Raw genomic sequence first — 22,132 nt, 5'->3', positions numbered from 1 at the left:
CTCCTTAAATACACACAACAGGGGTTTGAGCCCATTTCCCACTAGGAGTGAGATTGATCTCTCCTGCCTCCCTTCCCCACACTCCCCTCACCACCCTCTAAGCACTTCTGCAGCTGGAGGAGCTGTTCTACGGGAGCAGCTTTGTGCTTGTTTCAGGGTTTTTTTGGGGGGGGGGGAAACAAACAGAGCACAAACAGGAGGGACCACACTGCTCAACATGCCTTCCCTTTTCTCCCCTCCACTGGCCACAGCTGCCCTGTGGCTCCAGTCATGCACATGAGCATCCCTGTCAAAGGTGCTCTTTGGAGGGATGGGGAAACAGGGCATCCCTGCTCTTCCTAGGGCCTCTTGCCTTCCTGCAGCCCAGCCAAGGGTCAAGGAGGTTTGCAGAAACCTGGGATCCCCCTGTCTCAGCCTGTGCCTCTGGGTGGACTCCAGGGCTGTGCTGGGCAGTAAGAAGGATGTTGCCCACTCCATGGCATGGGGTGAGGGCAGGAGGAGTATTTGAAGGTAGAGGAGGAAGGTCACCACAGCCTGGGACTCTAACTGGGGTGATGTGCAGCTCTCCTCTTCTTTGACTCAACGATGTTCACTAGAGGGAAAGCACCCAAGGTCACCACATCTCTTTTCTCTCAACAACATCCCACCCTTGAGGTGTTGGGGGGCATTTTGCCAGCAGAAAGCCCCACCACAGATAGAAACTCTTTGCTGTTGGTCCTGGCCAGCCACTGACACTGGTTGAGGTTTCTTCCACAGCCTTGCAGTGGAGAATCTCCTCCAGCTTCACCTGCACATAGCAATAGAGGGACCACTGCAGGGCCTGTACTGCTGCAGAGCACAAAGGAAGCAGAAGGGAGATGTTGGGACACTGGCATAGATCAAAACATGATGCAGGTTCCAGAGACATCCAGAGAAGACCCTGGAAGGTGAAGCCAAGGTCACAGCTTCCCTGGATCTTCACACCTTTTAAACTCACAGTGTGAGCATTCAAGACTGAGGAGCAATAGAGCTACAACAGCAATGGTGCTATAAACTTATCTGGACTAGCTGAATGTCACCAGCTGATGGGGACCAGTGCAGAGAAGAATCCAGCACTGCCTCTGCTCCAGCAAGCAGTCCTTGCTGTGAAACCTTCCACCCACAGACACATCATTTGTAGGAACTATGAAAAAAAGACATTCAACAAAACCCTTCAAAGATGCTTGGACCTTCAAACGCATCTTCTTGAACCTGGGAAACTCTTTGCCCAGCACTGCCACAGTCCCCAGCCAGGCTGAGGCTATCAGTGACCAGGCAAGTTCTCTGACCAACACATTAAACCACAGGGAGAAACAAAAGAAATTCCCAGCAGGGGCTCAATCTGTAGTTTTCATCACATCCAAGAAGGAAAAGAGGGCCCTGATACACTGTTCCTCCCCACTGCTGGGAGCAGGAGTGGTGCTGGAGCTGGGCTGGGAGATCACACACAGCTGAGAGTTTCCTTGAACTCACAGTACAAATGCCTCAAGACAAATGCTCCCTGGGCAGCAAAAAACCTCCTGAAGTCCTTTAAATTTCAAGTTCTTGCTTCAAAGCAAGAAGAAAACAGCAATTCCCAATGACATGGAAATAAAGAGTTTTCCAACTTATTTCACGTGGGCAAAGTAATATATTTTCACCTAATCTCTCCCTTGGAAACGGTCAGTTTTAGCTGAAATCAAACATGCACACAAAGAAAAATCACAAATCAGCCCAAGGCAGACACCCAGTGTGGAAACTTAAACCCCAGCACTTAAGAGTCTGGCAAGGTCATCAGCAACCGAGAACATGGCCTTGGACGGGGTGGTAGCTGTAAATTTTAGGAAGTGCGTAACTCACTGCTCTGAGGCAGATGAAAAGACAAACCTATTGAAAAAAAAATACATATACTGAAGAGGGCAAAACGTCTTTACCTGTGTCTTGCCTCATATCTGTTGCTGGGCTTATACAGCAAAAACTTTCAGCCAAGTTTACAGAAGTTAATATCCGCCTCATTAATGACCTCACTTTCTCTCTGTACACAAACAGCATTAACTATGTGGACATGTATGCAGAGAGGAAGAGCTTCACTGTTTACAATTATTAATTTTTTAATACTACACGGGAATTGGAATGTGCCTGCAGTTCCCAGGAAGCCAGCACTTGCTGTATTGATTGAGGATCAAACACTCCAGCAGTGAAAGGCAGGCAGGGGACAGCTCTGCTGTGGAGGCTGTGCTTGGAGATGCCTTGGTTTAGCCCAGGCACCTGCAAATCATGTTTATTCCATGGGTGAACACCACTCTGCAGTGCCCGGGATCGCCCTGGCCTCCTACTTGGTGCTGAAAAAGGACATTTCATCATCCAGATGGTACCTGAGATGCTCCTGATGGCACCCACCCTGAGGGAGCCTCTCCCGGAGTGCAGAGCAAGGTCATGGTTAAACTGGTGGCTTTCCAGGGCACCAGGACACACTGCTGGGTTTTGGTGACAGGGTGATGGCCCCGTGGTGGTTGCAGCTCCCCAACACCTCCAAACCCCTTCCCCTTTCATGATCACCCTCCCTGCCTTCACACCTGTGGGGGAAGATGAGGGGAAGGCACATTCCTGCCCCTGTGGGAACCCCTTGTCACTGAGCTCACAATGTCACAAGAGGATGGGGACATATTCTCATACAGGTAGCACTAACCCCACACCAAATCACCCTCTCTAGGGCAGGGACATGGCCCCCATCAGCTCCACGTCCTCCAGAGAGGCAGGCACAGTTCTGCCCAGCTCAGCAAAACCTCCAGTGCCAAGAGCCAAGGTTTGTGCCGTGGTGGCAGTGAGTTCCTCAGCAGTGGTGTGACACAGCCCCCAGGCATCAGGACTCATCCCTGCCCACAGGGACAAGGGTAGCATGTGGAGAGGGAGAGAATAAAAGTCCTGCAGGAGAGAGGCTGGTGGAGAGAAGGGCAAGAAGCAAGTTGAGGAGGAAGGGATGGAGGGAGCAGGACAGTGGATGAGAAGTGAACAAGAAGGGAAACGAAAGTTCTGGAATTGATGCAGCACAAGGGATTCATGCTAAGGGAATGGGAATGGCCAGGGAAGGCAAAAAGCACTCCCTGTGTCCTGCTGCAGCAAGGATTTGGATGGTCTCGGATGGGTTGTAGGGAGAAGGAGGATGAGAGGCCCTGCTGTCAAGAGAAGCCCACAGCCAAAACAAGACCCAGTCCAGCTGGGGGGTGGTGGTCAGAGAAGACAGTGTGAACCCATCCACCCCAGAACCCTCTGCTGTGGATGGAAAAGGTGATCTGACCTGGCACGTGCTGCTCACTGCCAGCTCCCAGTGTCCCCTGGGCATCCCCTCTGGTAGCATCCTCCATCCTGCAGCCACCCAAAGCCCTTGTGCTGTCACCTCTAACCCCAGCACTGCTGATCAACAGCTCCCTGGGGTGAAGGGAGAGCAGAGTCACACACACCCTTATGCAGACAGGCCCCTCCACCCCTGGGTGAGCAGGTGGAAGCAGAGGAGGAGGAGGAGGAGGGATGCACGGAGCACAGCCCCCTGGAAGATGTCTGGGGTGTCTCTGGTTTGCTGCCTCGTTGGGGTTGTGTTTGTTTGCGTGTTTGTTTGCCGGTTTTCCCGGCGCCTCAGCAGAGAGCACAATGCGGGCTGTGCTCCAGCTGCAGCTGAAGGGGCCAGCCCCTGCAGGAGCCAGGGGAGCAGGGAGGGAGGGAGGGAGGGAGGCTGCTGCTGGTGAAACACAGGCTCCAGCTCCCCAGGACAAGGATGTACCCCAAGTGAGCACGGCAGCATTGGCAGGGCTGAGGGGACAAGTGAAGAAGACGAGGAGGAGGAGGAGGGACCTTGTGCAGCCAGGACCAGAGAGACAGGACAGCATTGCTACCTGGTGATGAACAGGGTCCATGGAGATCCTCCAGATCCTGCTTGCTTTCACAGTTACCCCTTCCCCGCTGGCTAACCTACCTCTTGTATCCCAAAAGGAATGTCTTCCTGCAGATTGCTGCTGGGAAGCGCATCTTTCTTGTTTGAAGGAAACCAGCTTTCCCACTGCTCTCCCTGTACCCGTGATGCCTCATCCCAGCACTGCCCTGGACATGCTGATAACAGCAGGTCAAATGTCTACACAAGGATTGCCCACTGGGAAGAGCAGGCATGGGTGGGGAAAGAATGCAGGAAGAAAAAATAGTGAGAGAAAGGGAGTTTGGGGGAAAAGAGCTAGAAAGACAAGAGAACTGAGGCATGGAAGTCAGGCAAGGTTGCATGGAAGAACCAGGTGGCCTGATGGATGGGAAAGCAGGAAGAAGATCAGGAGGTAAACAAGGAGGGACAGTGCCCATAAGAGAGTTGGGTGCCAGAAGAAGTATGGGGGCTCTTCTGCCTGTGGATCTGGGAAGAGGATGAAGCATCATTCCTGGTGGTCACACTTCCATGTGCCAGGATTGTTTCCTGACCTGCAGCCCTCTGCATCCCACCCACAGCTGCTGAGCACTGGCTCGCTCCAGGCATCCTAATCAAATGCAGGTTCAGTGCTAATAAGTGACTTTAAGTAGGTCTGTCATTTTTGGACTCGAGATTGGGGTCAGAGGGCTGTGGAGGGGGGTGGGGGTGGCAGTGAACCGAGAAAGAGGGAAATCAATCTCCCCAGGATTAACACTGAAGCTCTTGCAGAAGTCCAGCCCCAGGGAAGGGTGGCCTCCAGCCTGGCTGGCCTCTCCTGGAGTAACAGTGACCTCCTGTGGCTGTGGGACTGTCCCAGGGGGCTGGCTGTTCCCTCTCTCTGCACAGGTGCTTTGAAAAGCCATGGTTGAGCCCTGCAGGGCTTTGGCCACCCCTCACACAGGTACATCCGAGATCTCAGAGCCAGGAGGGAAGGACTGATACCCCTCCACAGGACACATCCTGCACACTGGTGGACACTGGGAATGACTGTGGCCTTGGCTGCTTATGGCATTGCCTTCACTATAGCAAAGGCAGGGAGATGCAGGTCTGAGAGGGCTGTGAGTGGTGGGCAGCAGGATCTGCCAGCTCCATCCCTGACACCATCCCGCTGCATTCCCCTCCCAACACACACACCAAAACACCACCTCACCCCAGGGAACCCAACATTCCTGCAGCGACTGGAGAGGGGGCTGAGAGGATCCCAGAGGTGGGGCTGGTCCCTCTCTGGCTCACTCACCTCCCTGGTGTCGTTCTCCTGGATCAGGGCGTACAGAGGCACCACCCTGTTGATCTCCAGCAGAACCGGTGTGGGGCTGAGCTGCTCCTTCCCGGGGCGCCGGCACAGGTGGCAGGTGGAGGGGCAGCGCCCTTTCTCCTCACAGTGAATCTCCACACCAGAGATGAGGTGGTCATCAGACAGCATCTGTGCCGTCAGCAGGCCTGACAGGTACGTGATGAAGGGCATGGATTTCAGCTCCTTCTTGTTCCCAAGCTCAGTTGTTTCTGGTTTAGGGAGAGGGAAGAAACCAAACAACATTAAATAGATCTCGGCACGGTCCTCTTCCCAAACCCAAACCTTGCTGCAGTCAGGATAAATCCAGCTGCTGAAGGTTTAGGCCAGGTGGGAGCAGGAAACCAGAAAGGATGAGGAGAGAAGGAGAAAAACAGGACTTTCATGTCATTGCTTGGACGTGTGAGCATTTCCACTCTAGAACACTTCTAGAGTGACAGAACTGATCGTGTTCTTCTTCTAAGTTGTGTTCCCACTCTTCCCTTTTCTAACTTGCATGTTCACTTTATGTGCTCCAAAATGAAACAAAACCACCCCAGTATTATCTTCACTGCCAAAGAGAAACCTTCCCAAAGGGACCAGGCCGAAGAGCTGAGTGCCTTCACCCTCACCCCAATGCCAGCCCCCTCTAGCCTCTGTGGTCCTTAGGTCACCCTTTCGAGTGACACACTATCCATGGTGCTGGGAAGGACCCAAAGAGGCTGCAAAGAGGGAGCATGGAGGGATGAAGCCTTTGGCAGGGGGGATAAGCAGGTATGGGAACAAATTCACCACACAGATGAAGGCGTTACCAAACCCAAACTATCAATACTCTGCCCCAAGGAAACAATCAGGCCTTTGACACCCACTGTGGTCTTCACCACAGGGAGACAAAACTGGAGAGCTTTTGCTTCGCTCTGTGTCTGTCCAAACACTTGCTAAGGACAAGGGAAGTATCACCCCTGGTGACACCCTGAGTGAAGGAGACACGACTCCCATCTCTGCCCTCCACAATTTAAATGCTTTGTCTACAGATGGGTTGATCTAAGAAGGCCCAACTTCCATACCCTGGTGTCACATCTACAGAAGAAAAGCCTTTCTTCATCCCATGCCCAACACCATGAGCTGGATGGCTGTTGCCTCTAACAACAAATTCTCAGTCCCAAGAAGGAGCTGAAGAGGAACAAGGGATGTCTCAACACCCTGTGCTTGCAGGGACATGCAGCTGATCTGGCAAGGCACTAGTCAGTTAGAAATACAAATAAACACGATATTCATTCATGACTCCCAGAGCCCTCCAGGGTAGGGACAGCCCTTCCCTGTTGTCTGGCTGTCAGGGAACACTTCTGTGCACAGGATCAAAGCTGTCACAGGAAGAATGAGCAAATTCCAACCAACTCATCTTTTAGCGGAATAGAAGGGGGGCAGCTGCTAAGATAAATTAAAACAAGGCTGTGAGATGTCTCAACGTCTAGGGAGACACTGGTGTGCACAGACATGGAAAATAGGAGTTGGAGCTGGTTATGGAGAGATTATTTTCTAGAAGACCAGCTCCAGGCAACTTCAAGTGTCACAAGGGAAAGCCCTGAAACCTTAAAAAACTGAGTGGCTCACAAAGAAGGAAATTACAGGGAGATACCACGAGCCTCTTCTCGCTTCTGCACAAGAGCAACATTTTTTTTAACATCAGTACTGTACAAAAGAACTATATTAATTACAATTCTGGGCTGCAAAGCTTCTTCACAAGAGCTGAAGCAGCGATTTCAGAGACCCTCCATGGGGAAGGAATTTTTAGAGCCATGCTTTAAGGAAGGACATGAACACAGAGCTGAAGAGACAGTGGAATCAGTTATCTCATGATTGGCACTAGGATATCAAGCCTTCTTTTCTGAATTATTGGCTCTATAGCAAAGAATTAAAGACCACTATCCCTCATTTCCTTGCTCAAGGGGTGGAAAGCATCAGCTCAAGGTGTTTCATCCCTAGAAAGCTGAAGATTTCCTCAACAGAGATGGTGCTTCTGTCTTGTCCCACCCACACCATCCACCACTCGTGGCATCTCACAGAGGAGTTACTCAGATCTGAGAGGTATTTTGCCTCCAAAACATATTCCTGGACCTGCCACTGCAACTAAAGCCTGGGAAGAAGGGATTAAGGTCCCTCTATCTCCCTCTCTCCTACCTCTGAGATGAGTTCTGGTTATGTCCTCAGCCACCTGCACGCTCAGGATGGAGCCCACTCTCCCCATGGCAAACCTGACAGTGAACTGAGGAAACCACATGTTCCTGGAGGCTCAGCTTGGCTTTTATTGCCTATACAGAGCAGGATAACCTCCCAGGGCACTCTGATTACTCCTGCAAAGCTTCGCTCCTGGGGAAGGGCTTTGCAGGTGATCACTGCGAGGGCGCTCCAAAGGTCCCATTATGGCAGGAGGAGGAGGCTCAGCTGCAGGGGCTGCAGCAGGAAGGATACAGGCATTCCTTATCAACCCCTGAATCTGAACATGCTTTTGCTAACACTGCTGGCAACTCAGCTGAACACTGGCAACATCTGCCTGGGAGCAGAGCGCCGCGGATGTGGTTAGACACACCACGGCAACTTGTGGGAGTTATTAGTTTGTTTATCTCAAATATGTATTTGGGGAGAAAAAAAAAAACACCAAAAAACAACACCACAACAAAATATATTAAATAGCAGCCTTGTGCCAGGCGTCAGGCCTTGCGTAAGAAAGGGAGGATGAGCAGCACAGGGTGTGCAGAGGTAGCATTTGCGCGTTGGGGCGTCTGGCTCTGTCTCTGGGCTTCATCAGGATCTTATAATCCCACAGCACGAGGTGACTGACTGCACACAGGGGTCCCTGCTTAGGATGCAGCAGTTGCTGACGTGGGAAACACTTCCAGCATTACCAGCAGCACCTCCTGGTGCCTGGACAAGAGGGCAGCATGATAACACCACTGCTATAACAACAGCGACAGCATAATACCTAATTCCTTTGCACTGCAGTGCTCTTTGGTCTTGAGAGCTCCCAGGAGACACTGGGTTTGCTAGTGGTCTGGCATTTTATACAGCACCTCTTCCAAAAGATTCCCAAGTCATTCCAAAACTGGGAATCACTCCACTTCCCACAAGAATGCAGCCACCTCAGGGGTAGGATGTGGTAGCTCTTCAAAAGCAGAAATGCTGGGAACAAGGAGAGAACACTCTCCAGCTGAAGCTGTAAAAGGAACATCAGGAACTGACCCAGGTAGGGGTTCCTCCAGGCTCACCAGGTTAACCCCACCAATACCAATGGGCTGCTCAGTCAGGCTGACTTAGGACTTGGGGTTTGCATTTTATGGAAGAGGGAATTCTGGTCCACCTTCCCTGTACCCCACCCTCCCCTGGACAGACCCAGTGCCACCACGGGCAGGGTAGTGGGGGCTTACAGCCAGAACACATGCACTGTTTATCACCTGGTGGAATAATACCATGTTTGTTGGCAAATCCATCGAAAGGGACTTGGAAAGAAAATCAATAGATGTGTTTTCCTGAGAATTTCTCTTGCACTGAAGTATTGTCAGTGCGGTCACCACCAGGTCTGGGAAGAGCCCGGACAGATTTAGTGCTGCCCATTGTTAGTGATGGGCAAACACTGCTGGGAGAAAGGAGGCAGTCAGCAGTGCTTCTCTGTCACATGTACCCACGTGTGTGAGAAGGATAGCACAGGACAAGAGAGAATGGCTCACAGAGGGCAGATTTAGATTAGATGTTAGGAAGAAATCCTTCCCTGTGAGGGTGGGGAGGCCCTGGCACAGGTTGCCCAGAGAAGCTGTGGCTGCCCCATCCGTGGAAGCATCCAAGGCCAGGTTGGATGGGGCTTGGAGCAACCTGGGCTGGTGGGAGGTGTCCCTGCCCATGACAAGGAGTGGAATGAGATGAGCTTTAAAGTCCCTTCCATCCCAAACCACTCTCTGATTCCTTGAAGCACAGCATCAGCCCCTGCTGCTGGGACCTCCAAGCAGCCACCAACACCCACATCCCGGGGCTCACATGTGGGCAAGAAAGGGCTCCCCAAGGAACCACTACCCAACTTCTGGGACACGCAGCCATCCCGTGGCACGGCATCCCACGTGGGAATGACATCCCCTGGGCGAAAGCACGGGTTCAGCGTGGCCGGAGGGATGCAGGCTGCGAGTGCGGACCCCACAATGCGCAGCCCGTGGGACCCTCCGCCGAGGGGGGGGACGCGGGGTCCCGGTCACGGCGGGACAGTTGTGGCCGTGGCGGTCCGTGAGGCCCTGCTGCCCTCTCGTGGCACCGCGGCAGGACCGCGCTGAGATCCCGGGATGCGGCACATCCCGGCATCGCTTCCCTGCCGCACGTGCCCCGCGGCCGCTCCGCCGGGAACGCCTCGGGATCTCATCCTTCCCTCCTCATCCCATCCACCCACGCCTCGGGAAGAGGAGTGTGGCAGCCCGATCGTGTAACGTCCCTGAGTCGCAACACTTGATAACCTCCCGAGCGTGAGGGTTTGTGACCCCTTTTCATCTCCTGCTTACAGGATGTTAAGGGGTTGATATGGACTTTAAGGATCATCTTAAAGTCCCAACGCCCCTGCCATGGGCAGGGACACCTTTCACTAGCCCAGGTTGCTCCAAACCTCATCCAACCTGTCCTTGAACACTTCCAGCGATGGGGTAGCCACAGCTTCTCCAGGTAACCTGTGCCAGGGCTTCACCACCCTCACAGGGAAGGATTTCTTCCTAATATCTAACCTAAATTTCCCTTCTTTCAATTTGTACCCATTACTCCTTTTTCTATCGCTACAGCTCCTGAGGAAGAGCCCCCTCATCTCCACACTGCCAGCCTGCCCCCACCCTGCTGCACAACCCCCTTTCCCTGCTGATGCTGTGCCCACAGCTCACAGCCAATTAACCAAACTCAATTAAACACAGAACGCTGCACCCCGACACCCAACATCAAGGACTGGCCAAGGAGCCACACCACAATGCTCCCATGATCCCTCCTGCCTTTCAGTGCAGCCCCTCAGCCCTGGGGATGATCCCAAAGGTACCAGCAGGGAGCATCCGGAGGCAGATCATCCTGGCTCCCCACAGGCTGGATAGGCAGGATCTCACCTCGGCTTCAGATGAGACATTTACACACTTGCAAGCCTGAAGTATTAAGAAAAAAATGCCAGAAGAGCTTCTAGAGACCTCTGATAAACCTCTCTAAAAGGGAGTGGTGCAGGTATTCCCTATGAGATTGCTTTGTCAGAGGAACTGGCTCTGCTGACCCCGCACTTTCCCCACTGCCCCTCCACTGCCTGCAGTGGCTCCCAGGAAGAGCAACCCAAGCCCTGCCCTGCTCATCTGACCTCTGGCAGCATCTCAGTGCTCACTCCATTGCCTCTGAGACACTACAGTCCCTCAAGGATGGCTCCATGACCCCCCAAATCACCCCCCACGGCAGCTGGTTCCCTCCTTGCTCCAACACATCCACATGCCCCTTTCCCATGGGATGGCTGAGATCTTCCCAAGCCTGCCTGCTTGATGGCTGGCTGTTGGTGTGAGGCAGCCCCTCAGGGTCCCCCTCAGGGTCCCAGGCTGGATGGTCTTCCCATCCTTCAGTGTCATGGCACAAGGTCCCCACATCCCCACATGCTGAGTAACATCACTGACTCATCATTATCACCTCTAATCAAGTCCAGAGAGCTCTTTGTTTTCTCCCCAGGATGCACTGAAAGATTACTTCCTATTCCTACCACTGTTTTTTCCTCACACTGCTCACTTTCAGGTGTGGGTAGCCTCAAAAAATCTGCCAGACCACCCTGGTTCAATGTTTACATCCTTTTTTTTTCCACTGGAAAATACACTGTGGGCTGAAAGAACATTTTCCTGGTGAGGCAAGAAGTCAGGAGTGAACCCTGTGTCCTCTCCCTGGGCACAGCAACACCTCCAGGGATCCACTGGTGCTTGAAACAGGGGAACTGTAAATCTCACTCATTTTCTTTTGCAACCCTGGTCAGGCTTTGCATCTGCTCCACTGCCTCTGAGCATGTCCCCTGCCCACATTTGCTGATCCCTGCTGCTTCTCATTGCTGTTGGGATGTAGGTCCCTTCAGACTGAACTATTCTATTCTAAATAAAGTAAAAAAACCTGCCAAGAACAAAAGGTGGCAAGACTTGGTGCATTATGCAAGTTGCTTTCTTCAGCGCTGGTTGGAGCAGGTGAGCAGTGGAAAAGTGCTGCAGGCAGAGAGGCCACACGAAGGGTTTTTGGGAAATGGTTAAACCAAGGATTTGCCTCCTTCTCCAGGCAGTGAATTCCTCTGAGTCGGGGCCTCCACCTGCACATCAGCCCTGGGCTGATCACGGGACAGTGCCTGGATGCCACTGGGAACACTGGTGCTGCTGGTGTGTGAAGGACACGGTGCCCCTGCACCTGCCTGGGGTTCTCCCTGCTCCCACAGAGGAAGCCCCAAGCCATGACATTCTCTGTCCTGCTGTGCAGCCCCACAGGGTCACAGTAAAAGGGCTGTCTCTCTGCCATCTCTAAAGCAGGTCACAATGGCTGAGCAAAAATGTGGCTGGAATGGGATCGGTGTTAGTGACTCCAGGACATGGAGGGTCCCTTCCAACTCAGCATATTTTAGGATTCTATGAAACACCAGGCAGAGCACAGCCATGATCCAGTGACCAAAACCTGCCTCTGGCTACCACTGCCAGCCTGCAATGCAGGCAGAGGGGTCAGAAATAAAGGGTGGAGGGATGAGGAGGAGAAAGAGAGATGAGGCAGGAGGGAAATGACTAATCCATGATTAATGACTCTGGTGATGAGCCCTGTGCAGGTGTAATGGAGCTGCAATCCTTTAGTACCTCCGAGGAGGGAGCAGGAGAGTGGAATGACCAGGCAACACAAGCTCTTTTGTGATCAAGGGTGAACCCCTTAACTGGCTGGTTCTCCACAAACTGGTGCAGAACTGGAGGACTCCACGAAGATGATTAAAATCAGCCAAGGTGTGGATACCCCAGAGCATCACCTTGTCAACTGCTCACAGCTGCTGTTCTGAACCCAAAAATAGTCCTTTCTGTCCTGGAGCCCAAGGGCTGCCCCAGCACAGGGTATGGAATGAGAAAAATACACCTTTTCAATAGGTGATGCAGAACGCATCAAACGCTCAGACTCTGCTGGGGGAAGGGAAGGGAAAAGGGAAGGAAAAGGAAAGGGAGAAAGGGGAAAAGGGGGGAAAAGGGGAAAAGAAAGAAGAAAGGAAGGGAATGAAAGAAGAAGGGAAAAGTGAAGGAAAACGAAAAGGGAATGGGAAAGAGAAGGAGAAAGGAATAGGGAAAGGAAATTAAAAGAAAAAGAACAAGGGAAGTGCTCCCGCAGCAGCACTGCCTGACCAGGCAAAGGGCAGCGCACAACCCGCGCGTTCCAAACCAGCACACGCTAAACAGAGAAAAACGAAGCAAACACGTTTCCGTTCGCCTTCTTTTTAACGTCAACCTTCCCCGACAGAAGGAGCCCCAGTACAGGCTCCCATCCCGCGATACCCCCCAAACGCCGCCATTCCCGGTCTCCCCCCCGCCCCGGGACTACACCTCCCAGCAGCCCCCGCGGCGGCGGGCGCGGCGCTCACGCGTGCGCGCGGGGCACGCCGGGAGCGGCGCGGCCCGGGCGGCGGCAGGTGAGGGCAGGGGCGCGCGCCCGGGGCCGCGGCGCCCCCTGCGGGCGGGGCCGGGCACGGCGGGACCCCCGGGACGGGACGGGGCGGGAATGGGACGGGAATGGGATGGACGGGACGGGAATGGGAGGGCAGGGACGGGATGGGCCCCGCCGGGTGGGCGCTCCCGGCCGCGCTGGGAGGGAGGGAGAGAGGGAGAGAGGGAAGGAGAGCGGGGTCCGCCCCGCCGAGCCCCCCTCGGGCACCCGGAGGGTGCTCGCAGCGGACCCCCATTGATCATCCCATGGGATCGCGCCCAGACAGAGCCTGGGCGTGCGCCCCGAGGACGGCGTGGTCAGACACCAGCACGGGTTATCCCATGGATGCGCCATCCCTGGGAGTGCCCCGTTCCAGGCTGGACGAGGCTTGGAGCGACCCGGTCTATGGGGAAGGTGTCCCTGCCCATGGCAGGGGGTGGAACGGGGTGATCTTTACGGCCCCTTCCAACCCAAACCTTTGCATTGTCTGTGCAAAACCCACACCCAGGCTCTGTCCTGCGGGGTTTGTTGTTGCTGCTGTTGTTGTTGTCGTGACAGCTGCTGTCAGCAGCGTGGATTTTGCAGTGTTACCCCGTTATTCTCACTCGTTTAAGGGCACGGGATCTGAACTGCGAGTGAAGCCCGGTTGCCTCGCCCGCAGACGCGCTCGCTAAAAAACTACCAAACCACAGCAGGAAATTTCATTTGAGCGTGTAAGGAAACCAAACTGGCATAATTCACCGAGCTTTATAGCTTGATCCTCAGCTGAGGCTTTCTGTAATACCCTGCTCTGCGTCAGAGGAACTGCCTTGGGAGGGACCGATACGCAAGAACAACTTGCTGTTAAGGAAACTTCCATGCAGGCACAGCCGAGTGCGAGAGGGAGATAAAGGGAGAAATAATGTCACGTTACCGAGGGCACGCTGGCATTCCAACAAAAGGGGTTATGTATGAGAAGAATATTGTACAAATCATCTGTCTGAAAAGCCCAGCCTGACTTAAAATCCCCTCCGCCATTGTTCTTTAATGAAAATACTTGTTTTAAAGGTACCTTTCAATGTAACTCGCAGCACCTGGTGCCTGTGCTGCTCCCTCGTCCTTCCCTGAGCGAGCCTTTTGACGTGTTTCCAAGGAAAGTAGGAATAATGAGCCCGGTATCCTGTGTTTCATTTTTAAAAACCGTTTTAAAATACAGGTTTTTTCATCCCTCAAAGGAAGGTTTCTGTTCTCCGCGGCAGTGCCCAGGCTTCTGCCTCCCCAGCTGTGATGTGTGTTAAGACAAAAAGGGAAGCGTGCTCGGTGCCAGTGGCAGGAAGTGCCTGGAGTCCTCCTGCACCCAGATGCCAGGGATACTCATCCTGCCACCACTGAGGATCAGATCCCAGCTTGGTGCTTGCAGATTCTGCCACGCCACTGAGTCCCTCCCTGAAATATGGGCTTTGAAGGGATGCAGCTGATAATTTTAAATGACTTTTTTTTTTTCCCTTCTCTGTATGAACATAAAGAAATTTTGTTTGTTGCAGTTGTTTTCTTGCACGTGAGAAAGTGGTAAACTGAAATACACTGGAGCTTTCTCGAGGAGGAAGGAGGCAAACCCAGCAGGGAAGCAAGAATGCTGTGTGCATTGAGCCATTACTCAGAAAAAGCTGTCTGTTCACATCTCTCTGCCACCCTCTCTTCATTTCAAAGACTAACTACTTCCTTCTCCTCCTCTCCCCTAGAAAAAAGGTTTTCTTCCCTATTTTTTAGTGGCAAGGCAATGCAATAGCAAAGGTATTGAAACCCAGTCTACTGAATAATAACTTAATGATGTGAGCCCTGTTCTGTTCCTTTTGAATGGATGGCTGCTTTGGCAGGAGAGCTGCTGGGATCTGCTCCCTGCTGGGAGGGATGGGAGGGTGGAGAAACCTGGATTGAAGCTGAACAGCAACCAGAGTGGTGTAAAACTGAACCGGGAGACAGGAATGAGGTCAACGCTGCAAGACTGTGAAATGAGGAGAAATTATATGCAGTTAAGCTGAGTTCAGGGACTAACTGGTAGTACATTCGGAGTTTAGATGTTTGGAGTTGTCTTTTAAATCCATTACTGCTCTTATCTGTCCAAGGTAAACACAAAGTGTTTAATTGGCATGTTGAAACATGGTGGAGCATGGCAGAGGTCAGTGAAATGCACTGGCATCAAACCTTCTCTGTGTATTTTCAGTGTGCACAGTCACCCCCCACAAGGAGTGGAAGCTGACAAAGCATTCCTGCTAGTTTCACTTCCTGGCAAATGCATGAAACCTTGAGCATTTATTTTGGCTTTCTAGCAAAGCAGAGCGAACCAACCACATTTATTTCGTTCGTATCTGATGTCACATCTGAATGCAGGTCTCCAGAGGTGATCTATTAATGTCCTAAAGCATCGCACCATCTGCTTCCTCTTTTGATGCGCAACATTTTGAATGCTTGGTTTAATCTCCCTGGGTTTCAGTAAATTATGTAAACTCGGAGGCTTGGCAGCAGGAGATGGGCACCATGAGGAGATGATTCAGTCATCAATATCTATTGGGCTTCCTTATTGCTGCCATTACACTTCTTTCAGTTGCTACTTACAAATGTTGCAAGTGAATAATTCATCGCACTGGGAGCTGCAAGTTAGTTTTGAAATTTGCCCACTCCGAGATTAGCTATGACTAATCCATCCTTCCCAAACGCGGAGAAGCTAACTGGGTTTCTTTTCTGCAGGGTTGGGTGATAAAAGTCAGAAATAAATTGCATGTATATGCAACTGCTGGTGCTGACATAAATCACATTTCCTTTTCTTTTTTTTTTTTTTGCTTTCTGGACAGAATTGGAGCACCTTGGAATAGATGTGAGCACAAGACACGGCGCCGGCTGAAGCTGCCCGGGAACACCATGGCTGCCGCCCCGCATCTCAACTCGGATGCGCTCCGAGAGGTCCTGGAGTGCCCCATTTGCATGGAGTCCTTCACTGAGGAGCACCTGAGGCCCAAGCTCCTGCACTGCGGGCACACCATCTGCAAACAGTGCCTGGAGAAGCTCCTGGCAAACAGCATCAACGGGATACGGTGCCCGTTCTGCAGCAAGATCACGCGGATCACGAGCCTGGCCCAGCTGACTGACAACCTCACTGTGCTCAAGATCATCGACACCGCTGGGCTGGGGGAAGTGGTGGGGCTCCTCATGTGCAAGGCCTGCGGGAGAAGGTTGCCAAGGCACTTTTGCAAGAGCTGCAGCTTGGTTCTATGTGAGCCCTGCAAGGAGGCTTCACACCTGCCCCAAGGGCACAGAGTCATTGCTATCAAGGAGGCTGCTGAAGAGCGTAGGAGGGAATTTGGGACGAGGCTTGCCAGGCTAAGGGAGCTCATGGGTGATCTCCAGAAAAGAAAAGCTGCTCTGGAGGGTGTTTCGAGAGACCTGCAATCCAGGTACAAAGCAGTTCTGCAGGAGTACAGCAAAGAAGAGCGCAAGATCCAGGAGGAACTGGCCAGGTCACGCAAGTTCTTCACCACCTCTTTGTCTGAAGTGGAGAAGGTAAATAACCAGGTAATGGAGGAGCAAGCCTACCTGCTGAACTTAGCAGAGGTGCAGATAATGTCCCGCTGTGACTATTTCCTTGCCAAGATAAAGCAGGGGGATATAGCTCTCCTGGAGGAGGCGGCAGACGAGGAGGAACCAGAACTGACAAACAGTCTCCCAAGGGAGCTGACTCTGCAAGAGGTGGAACTCCTGAAGGTGAGCCACGTGGGGCCACTGCAGATCGGGCAGGTGGTGAAGAAACCTCGGTCTGTTAACGTGGAGGAGTCGCTCCCGGAAACCGCAGCATCCTCGTCGGTGTCATTTAGGGAGCCTGACCTGGTGCAGGAAGAGCCCAGCTGCACACCCCATTCCTCGCCAGCCAAGCCAAGGATTCCTGAAGCAGCCACGAGCATCCAGCAGTGTCACTTCATCAAGAAGATGGGCTCCAAGGGCAGCCTGCCAGGGATGTTCAACCTCCCCGTCAGCCTGCACGTCACCACGCAAGGCGAGGTGCTCGTGGCAGACCGGGGCAACTTCCGAATCCAGGTTTTTACCCGCAAGGGCTTTCTGAAGGAGATCCGCCGGAGCCCCAGCGGGATCGACAGCTTCGTGCTGAGTTTCCTCGGAGCAGACTTGCCCAATTTGACTCCCCTTTCTGTCACCATGAACTGCCACGGCCTGATCGGGGTGACAGACAGCTATGATAACTCTGTCAAGGTGTACACCATGGACGGGCACTGCGTGGCCTGTCACCGGAGCCAGCTGAGCAAGCCCTGGGGCATCGCCGCGCTGCCCTCGGGGCAGTTCGTGGTCACCGACGTGGAAGGGGGGAAGCTCTGGTGCTTCACGGTGGACCGTGGCGTGGGGGTGGTGAAGTACAGCTGCTTGTGTAGCGCGGTGCGCCCCAAGTTTGTCACCTGCGACGCCGAAGGGACCATTTACTTCACTCAGGGGCTGGGGCTCAACCTGGAGAACCGGCAGTACGAGCACCATCTAGAAGGAGGCTTCTCCATCGGCTCCGTCGGCCCCGACGGGCAGCTGGGGCGGCAGATCAGCCACTTCTTCTCGGAGAACGAGGATTTCAGGTGCATTGCTGGGATGTGTGTCGACGCCAGGGGAGACCTCATTGTTGCTGACAGCAGCCGTAAGGAAATCCTGCATTTCCCTAAGGGAGGTGGCTATAACATCCTGATCCGGGAAGGACTCACCTGCCCGGTCGGTATTGCCATCACTCCCAAAGGGCAGCTCCTGGTGCTGGACTGTTGGGATCATTGCATTAAGATCTACAGTTACCACCTGAGAAGATACTCCACCCCTTAAAGGCATGGCTGTAAGCAAAGCCTCTCCTGGCAGCAGACATTCTTCCAGCCTCCCTGCAATCCAACAGGAACAAGTGTCAAGCCTTCAGGAAGACTGTGCCATAACCAAAGGGGATCTGGCATAGAGGCCATCACGTTTTGTGTTTAGAAACAAAATAGCTTTTGTGGTGGTGGTGGTGGTGGTCTGCTTTTTCTTCTTCCTTTTTTATATAAAATCCATACGAATAAGAACGAGCGCCAAGGGAAGGGATCCATCCCTTGGAGAATTGGTTCCTTGCTAAGTGACTGGTCACTCCATAAACCTTCTCACCTCCTTACGCCACATCTCCTGCACCCCCAACTTTTAACCATTGTGTCTTTCTTTGTGCCATAAAAGCTGAGTGACTGCTCTAAATCACCCTTCCTTACAGAACTGGCGAGGCAATCCTCCTCTCTCTCTGTGGTACTCGCAAGGAACTGGGTAGCAGTTGTCTGGGCAACTCCTAGAGAGAGCAATTTGGGATTGCATAAAACGAAACAGCCCTCATCAACCACACGGAGATGGAGCTTTACTCCCACCCTGACAAGGGACAGTTGTCTCTCTCCCATTTTTCTGGTGTTCAGGAGATCACCCTGTCGTGCCATTTGTGAGCTGAGTCTGTTCCGTGTGTAGTGAGTACTGTGCAATCGTGGGAGACCAAGCTGAGGCAGAAAATTGCCCTCTTTATTACTGAGTAGTAAGAAAAGAGGGGTTTTATTACTACTCAGAGTCCTGCTAGGTAGAAGGGGGTACAAAGGGAGGGGGCTGAAGGAAAAAAAAACCTGAGGGGAAACCTAAGGTTGCTATTTACTGCTGTTTTATTATTAAATGTATCCTCAAAACTGTCTTTGGAAGGTGTACCTGGTATCTAAAATTTCATGGGGAGAGGGGAAGGGGTGGGGGAATGAGCCTGGGAGATTGTAGAAAATGAGATTAAATACAACATGTTGTATGTTCACCTGCACTTCACTACTCTGCATTCCAGACCATTGCATTTAGCAATAGGTTTCCACTCATCTGCACCTCCTCTGAGCAAGTTACTCACTGCTGAGATAGGGATGGGGAGGGGGGGGGACTATTTCACTTCTATTTTTTTCATACTTGGAAGCACATCCATTGATGCACTGCCTTTTTTTTCCCTTGCACAGCAAAACACTACATTCCTCAGATTTTTTTTTTTTTATTTTTTTTTTTTTAATACAGCACCAGCAGGCACCAGAGTTGCTGTTCATCACGGCTTTGGGCCAAATGAAGCACAAAACTGCAGCTGTGTGAACCAAGGCCCCCACAGTGCTACTCTCCTGGCTGATAAATGTGTACCTCAGTGTGGTGCTGCTCGCCCAGAATAGTTTATTGAAGGAAAGATGCATTTAAATAGGGCACAGTGGTAGCATGTTAATCTGCCACAGATAATAGTTACACTGCAGTGCATTTATTTGTTGCTATCAACAACGTAGTTGCAAATTTGGGGCCACGACAGACAATATAAAAGCTGATTTTATGGTGGCTGCCGTGCTCCAGCAAATTGTTTGCTACTTGTCCTACAATGTTTGCAACAGGTGATTTTTTTTTTAAGCTCTCATAGACTCTCCCCTAATGAAACAGCAAAGTGAAACAGGTTTTCTGAGCTGCTGCTGCTCCAGATGGGTGTTTGGCAGTTGCAGGGTTTGCAGAAGGAGGCGCTGGGAGCAGATTTTGGTGGGATTTTTTGTTTTTTTTTTTTCTTCTTCCTGTTGTGCTCAGCCAGAGCACTGAAGGGGCCAGCACACAAACACAGCTGTGTGATGGAGCTGCCCCTCCAATCAGGGCAACTTCTGATTCCTCTTGCTGTAATGCACTGGAAGAAGCTTGTGGAGAAGGGAGCTGAGACAGGAGGTGGTAGATGGTGCTGAGGGAGCCCCGGGGACTGAACCCCCTTCCCTTCCTGAGCTGCTCCCTACATTTGCCAAGGCTGCCAACTTGCACATCACTATTTACACGCTCTGCTTCTCTTTTTTGGGTGGGAAGGGGGCATGTGACAGCAATCTGGGGAGCCTTTCCCACCTTGCATGTGTGTTTTGGGGAGATGAGGACCATTACTGGGCCGTGCTGCAGTTAATGACATTGTAACTGGAGGCATTTTTCCAATATTATGGCAATGGCAGTTCCTCTCCTTCTGATGTCTTTTAAACATTTCTCCTGCTTCCAAGAACTGCTCCAAGCAGGAAGTTACCGTGGACCTGAATAACTGAAGCAATATTATCTGTGATAATATGTACCTCTGTCATTTTCTGTTCCCATGGATATTTTTTTTTGCAATAAACAGCACACTGTACTAGCAATAACATTTCCTGGAGTGCTTGAAGGGACATAAAAAGCTGGTCCAGCAAACTGAGCAGTTGGTTACCCCAGCCTGTTCCTGGTTACAAAGTTCAAACAAAACGTCTGTCATCTGTTTCTCACTCGGAGAATTAAGGAAAATAACACTACCCTGTGATGCACTGGTGGGCCAGGACACTGCAATCAGTGCCTGGGGCTGTGTCTCTCCTGCAGCTCTTCTGGTCTGGGCTTTCAGGCAGAAGAGGGAAAAAGGCAACCTGCTGTCCCTGCCCAGGGTCTGCATGTCCCCTGACAAAACTCTCAACAGTGACTGTGAGATGATTTTGCAGAGCTCTGGTTTTTTTTGCTGTCGTGCCCCCCACACAGTGTTGTGATCGTCTGCCAAACAAGGAGTAATTAAGGATTGTGTTGAAATAGTTGGCTCCTGTACCTGGAGAAAGAGCTTGTCTGGTCATAGGTATGTGTTTGGTTTTTAAAGATTGTGTAATAAAGGAAAAATTGATCCAATTAAAAGTGCATTGCAAACGGCTCATTTTCTTATTAAAACACTACATCTCCTCCCTTTGGTGGTAGGTTGGATTTTACAGCCAGTGGGGATTAGATTGGGAACACAATGGCTACAGGACCCCTCTTCTCAGGTTGCACAGGATAAATCTGATCTCCTCGGCAGGAGATCAGGGAACTCTACCTGACACTTCCCTACCCACCTCATAAACAAATGCTCAGGTTTTGAACCTTAATCCACTCTGATACTCCCACAAGGGCAATATCTTCCTTGTCACCATAGGCAGTACCTGATGTTTCAAAGGCCTGCTTCAACTGAACTGGCTCCAAGTGCTCAGTTAACAGGGTGTGGGAACCTGGCTGAAGGCTCCATCCCTGTGTGCCTGGATCATCCATGAACTGCCAGCCCTTTGCATAACAAAGGGCCTGGGGACAGGCACAGTCAGGTGAGCAACAACTGCAGACACATCAGGAGCTGAGGGCTCAGCTGGACCCCAGACTTCCCTGTGTTTAGACCACTGGTCCCTCCTGGGCAGCACCAGCTCAGGCTGTTATTCTGTTGTTGCACAATAATTAAATTATTTTAAGGATCCAGATGTCTTAAGACTCTGCTCTGGGAAACCTGGGGCTGAACCAGTGAGGAAACCTGGTGTGACTGGGTGAGTGTGGGGGTGTAGCTGTGAAGGAGCCTCAGTCCCAGCTCAGGTGGTGCATTGTGATGGCCAGACAGGCTCCTGGATGGCCAGAAAGGGAAGTTTCCTTAACAGGCACACCAGCAGCACGTGCAGGTTTTCCCCTGGTCCTGCCACCCTTCTGGGTTTGCTGCTCTGGGTGAAGGATTTCATCACTTGGGCTCATCCCAGGTGATGGGAAGCAGCACTTTAAACCGGTGTGAATTGCTGGTTTATCAAACACATTCCATTCCTTGCAGAACAGCTGCTGTGTGGTGCTGTTAGACCCACCCTGCCACTTTATCACAAGTTTTGGTTTCTTAGGGTAGAAAAACGAAGCCATGGGTATTGTCTGGGGCAATAACAGGAGTTAGGGTTCCTAAAGGGATGAGGGGGAGAGCCTGTTCCTTAATCAGAGGGGGCAGAGCTACAAAAGTAAAAATTAAGCCAGATGCTTTGAGTATTGTATAGCTTAAGTGATTTTTCTGGGTCATTACTCAATGCGAGGATTTAAAGTTATTTCATTTTGCACAACTAATTACTCGACTTGCCTGACAATTCTGGATTACAATGAGCAGTGCATAAGGTCATTTAGCAGACTGAGTCACAGCACATATTGTAGACTAAAGTAAATTTCACGGCAACCAGTTAAGATTGTTTTTACCTCCTCTGAACAAAATGTCAAAATCTGAGGGTTGGAAATAAATATAATGACATAAACCAAGGAAGTAAGAGTGTTACAAAGGTAATAGAGTGGTTGTTTATAGGGACAGATCTCAAGAACAGGGAAATTCTATACGCTTTACTTCTCACCAAGCAGGTATAAGGAAAACTCATTATCTCCTTTAACAGATGCAAAACTCTCCTTACAGCTTTCTTAAT

General features: G+C 51.7%; 2 protein-coding genes across 4 annotated transcripts in view; one reads left to right on the top strand and one right to left on the bottom strand.

Moving 5' to 3' along the window:
* Nucleotides 1-12,456, bottom strand: part of LOC116796992 (astrotactin-2-like) — a 101,333-nt gene extending 88,877 nt beyond the window's left edge. Inside the window, exons 1-2 of the mRNA XM_032708050.1 lie at nt 12,339-12,456; nt 5,181-5,446 (exon numbers count right to left, since the gene is read on the bottom strand). Of these exons, the coding sequence (XP_032563941.1) occupies nt 5,181-5,408 (228 nt within the window). The 5' untranslated portion in view covers nt 5,409-5,446; nt 12,339-12,456. The remainder of the gene's footprint in view (nt 1-5,180; nt 5,447-12,338) is intronic.
* TRIM32 (tripartite motif containing 32) lies at nt 9,007-20,591 on the top strand. 3 transcript variants are annotated; one of them, XM_032708048.1, is made up of 3 exons: nt 9,007-9,095; nt 13,311-15,001; nt 15,728-20,591. In XM_032708048.1, exon 3 carries the CDS (start codon nt 15,795-15,797, stop codon nt 17,736-17,738), a length of 1,944 nt encoding a protein of 647 aa, XP_032563939.1. In that variant the 5' UTR covers nt 9,007-9,095; nt 13,311-15,001; nt 15,728-15,794; the 3' UTR covers nt 17,739-20,591. The 3 variants fall into 3 exon arrangements, with proteins under 3 accessions (XP_032563939.1, XP_032563938.1, XP_032563940.1); XM_032708047.1 differs by lacking the exons at nt 9,007-9,095; nt 13,311-15,001 and adding an exon at nt 12,842-12,882; XM_032708049.1 differs by lacking the exon at nt 9,007-9,095 and having other exon boundaries at nt 14,723-14,865.
* The last annotated feature ends 1,541 nt before the right edge of the window (nt 20,592-22,132 follow it).

Source organism: Chiroxiphia lanceolata, chromosome 21, assembly GCF_009829145.1.
Source record: "Chiroxiphia lanceolata isolate bChiLan1 chromosome 21, bChiLan1.pri, whole genome shotgun sequence".
In the NCBI taxonomy this organism is placed as follows: domain Eukaryota; kingdom Metazoa; phylum Chordata; class Aves; order Passeriformes; family Pipridae; genus Chiroxiphia; species Chiroxiphia lanceolata.
Note: the sequence above shows the minus strand (reverse complement) of the source record. Positions and strands in the feature narration are given on the sequence as shown.